Source organism: Scardinius erythrophthalmus, assembly GCF_964197995.2.
Source record: "Scardinius erythrophthalmus genome assembly, chromosome: 11".
Taxonomy (NCBI): domain Eukaryota; kingdom Metazoa; phylum Chordata; class Actinopteri; order Cypriniformes; family Leuciscidae; genus Scardinius; species Scardinius erythrophthalmus.
Window position 1 is genome coordinate 4,462,054 of NC_138231.1, and position 6,000 is coordinate 4,468,053.

The window sequence follows — 6,000 nt, forward strand, 5'->3', positions numbered from 1 at the left end:
ATCAGCGGTTTGCTGAAGCAGCACTGGAATCGAGCGATTTTTGCAGGTTATGCAAAAAAAAACATGAAAGTTAGCGGTATTTACACGATTTGTTTGCTAAAAAGAAGCCATTGAGCATCGTCGAGAAGTTAAAAGGAATTGGACAGAGCTGTAACGGCTCTGGAATTGGATTGGATTAAACCCGCCAATAGTGCACCAGGTGGATAAGCCAATTTGTGATTGGTTCCCACAAATTTGTAAAGGAAGTTGCAGAGATAAATGTACAGGTTTCCAGCCGGGTTTACGAAACCCACAACACACTGCAAAAACACAGCTCCGATCACGGCGTCCTCCATCCTCCAGTTGTTGTTGAATGGCGCACATAAATGACGTCGATGTCGGCAGGTTTATATCACTTCAGAGTTACTTTTGGCGGTGTGAATGCAACCAGGACAATGGCCCTAGGGGGAAGTTTAGTTCTCGGGGGACCGAGAGCCCCTTTAAAAAAGGGTTATTTTAAGAACTGTTCCCTGAATAGTTCTTTGGGGATCCAAAAATGTTTTTTCTATGGCATAGCTCAAAAAAAAAAAAAAAAAAAAAAAAACCTTTTGTAGTCTTTCTTTTTAAGAGTGCAGGTACCTGATTTGAAACGGATTTTCTGCTTTACAGCATGTTTAGCAGTGTTTTGCAATGCAGATATGCATGTATGTCTATGTTTGGGCTTATATTTCTGTGTTTGTGTGCATTAACATTAGGACCACCTGGAGAGAAAGGAGACAGAGGAAATCCAGGCATCGGAGAGAGAGGACAGAGAGGAGCCACTGGACCACCTGGTATGTTTCATGCGCACATTTATACGCTAAAACTCGTCTACCTAGCGTAGTTCACGGTCATGAAAAACCTTGAAATATCTCTGATATACTGGGCTGTTTTCTTCCTTTTTCTTAGAGATTCTGCTATATTTTATCTCATGTCCGCCACTTTTATTTTTAGACACAGTGCAGTTGAATGTGTTATGTGTTGTGTAATGAAACGCTTAAAAAATGAGCAGGCATAACTCTTCCAGACTTTTTAATCACAGAAACTGTATTTCACATTTAAAGGTCGTTTGGTAACATATATATACATATACTAATATATAATGCATTATAAAACTATTTTAATGCACTAATTATGCATTGTTATAATGCATTCTATAATTTAATAAATAATTGTAACCACAGTTATAGTGCATTGTAGAACTTATTTATTCATTGTTGTGCCTTTAGAAAGTATAATGCATTAAAACTAATTTTAACTTTGGTCACAATTATTTATGAAAAATGCAATGCATTGCTATGTACATTATGAATACCTTTATAATGCATCATACTGTACATAAAGGCTTCACGTTAAGTGTTACATGTTGTTCCTGATTTCTTTAGGCTCACCAGGTGAGTCCAGAACCGGCCCTCCGGGTGCAAGCGGTTCTCCAGGCATTCGTGGTCCGCCCGGTCGCAACGGTGTCGCCGGTGTACGTGGTCCGCCCGGCCCGCCTGGCTACTGTGACTCCTCTCAGTGTGTCGGTATGCCATATAACGGACAGGGTTACAGAGGTACGTCCCTCATGATCTAGCTCTGCCTGTTGCATGACAGTAGAAATAACATTAATGGCATGTGTAGTGTAAAGCAGTGCATGAACTGAGCAGTAGATGATGCTCAGCAGAATAATGCAGATTATCATGGGTGAAACTTGCCAAACCTGTCCTATTTCATCCCAAAATTAAAATAAGATTTTGAATACATATTTTGGATAAAGAAAACGAAGCTTTTTTTTTTTTACCTTTAGGATTTTTTTGCATTGTGACTTAATTTTGACTTAAACGCTACCAAGCATTAAGTTTGAGCTCGGTAGATTTTTTTTTAATGTTGTTAAGTCTTTTCTGCATTCTCTTCGTCTATTAGAATATATATTACAATATAATTTATTCCTGTGATCAAAGCTGAATTTTCAGCATCATTACTCCAGTCTTCAGTGTCACATGATCCTTCAGAAATCACTCTAATATGATGATTTGCTGCTCAAGAAATAGATTGTAAAAGTCACTTTTAATGCATTCTTGCTGAATAAAAGTATTAACTTAACTGACCCCAAACTTTTGAACGGTAGTGTAATGCAAAAAAAACATTCTCGTTTCGGTAAAGCAAAAAAATAAAATAAGAATAATAATAATTCCAAGTCTTCAAAAGACTTATGCTACCTTTATGTGAGAAACAGACCAAAATTTTAGTTGTTATGCACTGGGAATTTCTCAAGAAAGTTGTTACAAACCGAACAAATCTGTGAGTTGAACTTCTCACAAAGCTCTCATTTGACTTTAGAAGATTTGGATTAAAGTGCCCAGGTCATTTTATATTTGTGGCCCTTTTTGAAGCTTGAAAGCTTCAGTCAGCATTTATAGTGTGGGTTTCTTTACATAGTCTTTCAACACAATAGAACAACGTGAGAATAAATAATGACAGAATTTTCCTTTAATTGTCCTAAAAAAACTGGCTTCATTTTCTTTATGTAAAATATCGTATCTTTTTCTCCTGTCTTTCGATTTTGGGATGAAATGTGTTTCGGATCTTCACCCTCACTTAGTATCACAGTATCAGAGGCTGATTTTCAGTTTGTGATTTGTCTGGCGAAGAATTCTAACACCCTCTTTGACCTGTTCCAGGTTCATAAACTTTCTAAACCACCTGTGCTGCTTACACTTTGAAATCCTGAGAAAATCACATTTTATTGGGCTTTGTGCGGATAACCACCACGGAGATGATTAAGCGAACACTATTGAATGAAAGCAAACAAACAAACAATAAAAGCAACAAACAGAGATTACGATCTGCGGATGGGTACTAACAACAACTCACAGCCACGGGCGTCAGTGACGGCAGCCAAAACAACCGAAAACAAGCTGCAGTCGGCTGGAGACGCATGACCAAAACACGCAAAAACACACCAGCAACCACAACAAATACTAACCAGGTGGATCTGTAGCCAAAACAACTGTCATTTAGCATGTTAACTCCAAGAGTTTTTCGTTTATCTGTAAATAAACTAATCGTGCCTAGTAAATGAATCCCAGTCCACTAAAACGCAATAGTTTTTAACCCTTGTAGTGAGCTTGACTCAACTGCTTGCTGAATGCCCACGCCAGTGCCTCTTATTTTACTGGTTGCCTTAAGTGATCTCACAGTGTCTTTTGCTCAGGGCCAGTTTGAAGCACGTCTCTTTTTGTTAATCGGACCCTGGATGTTTCTTTTTTTCTTTTTAGTATGTACACAGTTATCTTGCCAGTTTAATTTCCTCATGGTTAGTTTCAAGATCATGTCTCTTTCGATTGGCTGTAAGTTAGGGTTTAGATGAATATCTGAACAGACGTGTGGTTGAATTCTTGATATCAGTTCTCATGTTGATATTTTTGCTTGGCAGGCCAACTTGCCCATATCAGCAACCATTAGTATTGATACTCATAACTTACAGAGTCTATGTATGAGTGTGTGTGTGTGTGTGTGTGTGTGTGTGTGTGTGTGTGTGTGTGTGTGTGTGTGTGTGTGTGTGTGTGTGTATATATACTGACACACACAGACAAGCAGTGGTGTCCAAAAGTCTGAGGGCATGTTTACATGACAACGATGTACTAAAAACGGAAACGTTTTTTTCTTTTGGTTTTTGGCGTACAGGCGACAACATTGTCAAACCGTTCACACGGATCAGAGAAAGCGACTAAAAAGTTGGTATTATGCATGGCAGGCCAGTAGTTGGCAATGTTACCTTGTAAAGGAACACTACGCACCTGAACATGTAATATGCATGCACATGACGTCACTGTTTTCACGTTTTTGTAGTTTACACGATGTGTTCAAAAACGTGCACTTTGAAACATATTTTCAGGCCCCCAAAACGCAGCTGTCATGCAAATGAACGGCCAAAACCGTTTTTAGTTGAAAACAGTGTCGTGCAAACAGCTCCTGAGACCTCATTGAAAACGTTTTTTTTTTTTTTTTTTTAAATCTTTCATTTGATACTTCTTCAAGTTTTATGTATTTGGCAGACACCTTTATCCAAGGCTGCTTAGATTATATTCAAGCTATTTATGTTGGCACCATTCGTATTGCCTGGGAATCGAACCCGTGACCTTGGCGTGAGCTACAGGAACGAAGATTTTTTGTGACGCAAAATGAAGAAGATTTTAAACTAGTTAACGAGATTGATCTAGATTTTCAACCTTATCAATCGTGCTGGAGAACAAGATCAAGTGATTATTAAATTGTTATGCTGATGTAATTTGGACCCCGCTGACTTCTGGACCCCACTGTGTGTCAAGTACATATATAAAGCACTGACCTTTTTAAAACTCCCCAACAAGCAGTTTCTAACCCTTTGCACATTGAGGAAGGTAACAATGGTATTTTGCTTGAGTGACTCAATTGGCCACTGCCGTATCTCCAAGCAGAACAGTTTCCACCTGATGCCGAGCGCATAGACCCAATCCTAGAAGAAGACTTTGAGATTTCACCAAACCAACGGCGCAAGAGGTCACTGCCTGAGACGGGATCTGAAAGGAAAGCGTGGTAAAAGGAGCGGAAGTTCACTGGCTCATGTTATTTGTTTGTTGACGTTCCCGACGGCCTGTACAGACGATTTAACCCTTCGAACCGTGTGTGAATTCAGCAGATCAGACGCATGAATCTCCTAATGTAACCTCATAGCTTCTTTCTCTTCCACTTGTACTCCATCGCTTGTAAAATCGCATTGAATGTGTCACACATCGCAGCGTGCAGTTGAAAGGTGTTTGATAATTTATTAACACTGAAGGGTTTCCAAAGATCATCGCCTCTTCCAGCCATCTGCATATTCACCAATCATCATTTATGTCTCATATGAATACACATTAGTTATCCATTTCTGTCTGAGTTCACTTGAGAGAATGTCTTTTTTGTTAACATCTGCAGTAAAACATGCCCTTCATCACAATATTATAAATCAGATATTGATCATATTGGATGAATGTTTGATTGAACCTCACAGCTGATTTTACCAAAGGTGGAATTGCATGTCTGTGCTGTATTTTATGTTTTTTTTTTTTTTTTTTTAATTTTCATTTGTAGTTGTTTGTTTTCCTTTTTTTAATCCAGAATATAGTTGTTGTAATTGTTGTTTTATCAATATCAAATGCAGTTTTGGCATTTGCGTGCAAGACTATAGATAGCCTATAGTATTGCTGCTTCATGTTTGCAACTGCACATTGTGAATTCCACAGCCTTATTTTCTTATTTATTTCTGAAACAGAGGAGGCATTTTTCAATAAAACTACTGAAAATATGGCATGTGCCCTTTTTTTTTTATTGCTGGTGTCATTTGAAAAAGGGCCGATGAAATCAAAACGCCGGCTTCTAGTCCGTGCATGAAATCTAAATTCTTGTATAAGTTGGAAACGTTTCTGTGAAGGTGATGGCAAGAAATCATCCACAAATGAATCTAAAGTGTCTTTATTGCTTTCAAGCATTTTATATAAGTGACAAACTAATTTGTTCCTGTTTAAACAGGAAATGCTTCAAACCGTGAAGGAAAATTGTTTGTCAAGTGTTTGCAAGGCAGCAACAGGATAGTGTTTTGATAGTCAGACATTTCTCATAATTGTGTGATTTTACTATTTTAGCCCAATCAACTCAAGACATTAATTTGGAGGCCAATCAGGAAGGCAAAGTTCCTCAGAAATTAGCGGTTTGTGAATTATGAGTAAGTCAAGTTATGGTTAACTTGAGACTTTAACAGAATATACATTAAATGACCAGTTGTGGTGCAAACGGGAACTCTGAAGCTGCTGTGTTTGATTGTTCAATTCACCAAGCCTGTAAATACATGTAGTACATTTACATTCACTTATGATATTTAAATTAGCATATATGCATTTAGCAGATGCTTTTAAGTATCTTACAAAAGAGGAACAGAAGCAATAACAAAGACTGAACTGAAAAAAAAAGAAAAAAAAA

The 6,000-nt window shown here is 37.9% G+C and overlaps 1 protein-coding gene across 5 annotated transcripts in view; it reads left to right on the plus strand.

The window, feature by feature from the left end:
- The window catches only part of col12a1b (collagen, type XII, alpha 1b), a 74,131-nt gene extending 68,802 nt beyond the window's left edge, over positions 1–5,329 (plus strand). For 4 of the 5 annotated variants that reach the window (XM_081379123.1, XM_081379124.1, XM_081379125.1 and 1 more), the window contains 3 exons: positions 735–812; positions 1,404–1,574; positions 4,461–5,329. In XM_081379123.1, coding sequence (XP_081235249.1) covers positions 735–812; positions 1,404–1,574; positions 4,461–4,582 — 371 coding nt within the window. In that variant the 3' untranslated portion in view covers positions 4,583–5,329. Of the gene's footprint in view, positions 1–734; positions 813–1,403; positions 1,575–2,681 lie in introns of all 5 variants that reach the window. The other variant, XM_081379127.1, reaches the window with a different exon arrangement.
- Positions 5,330–6,000: the final 671 nt, after the last annotated feature.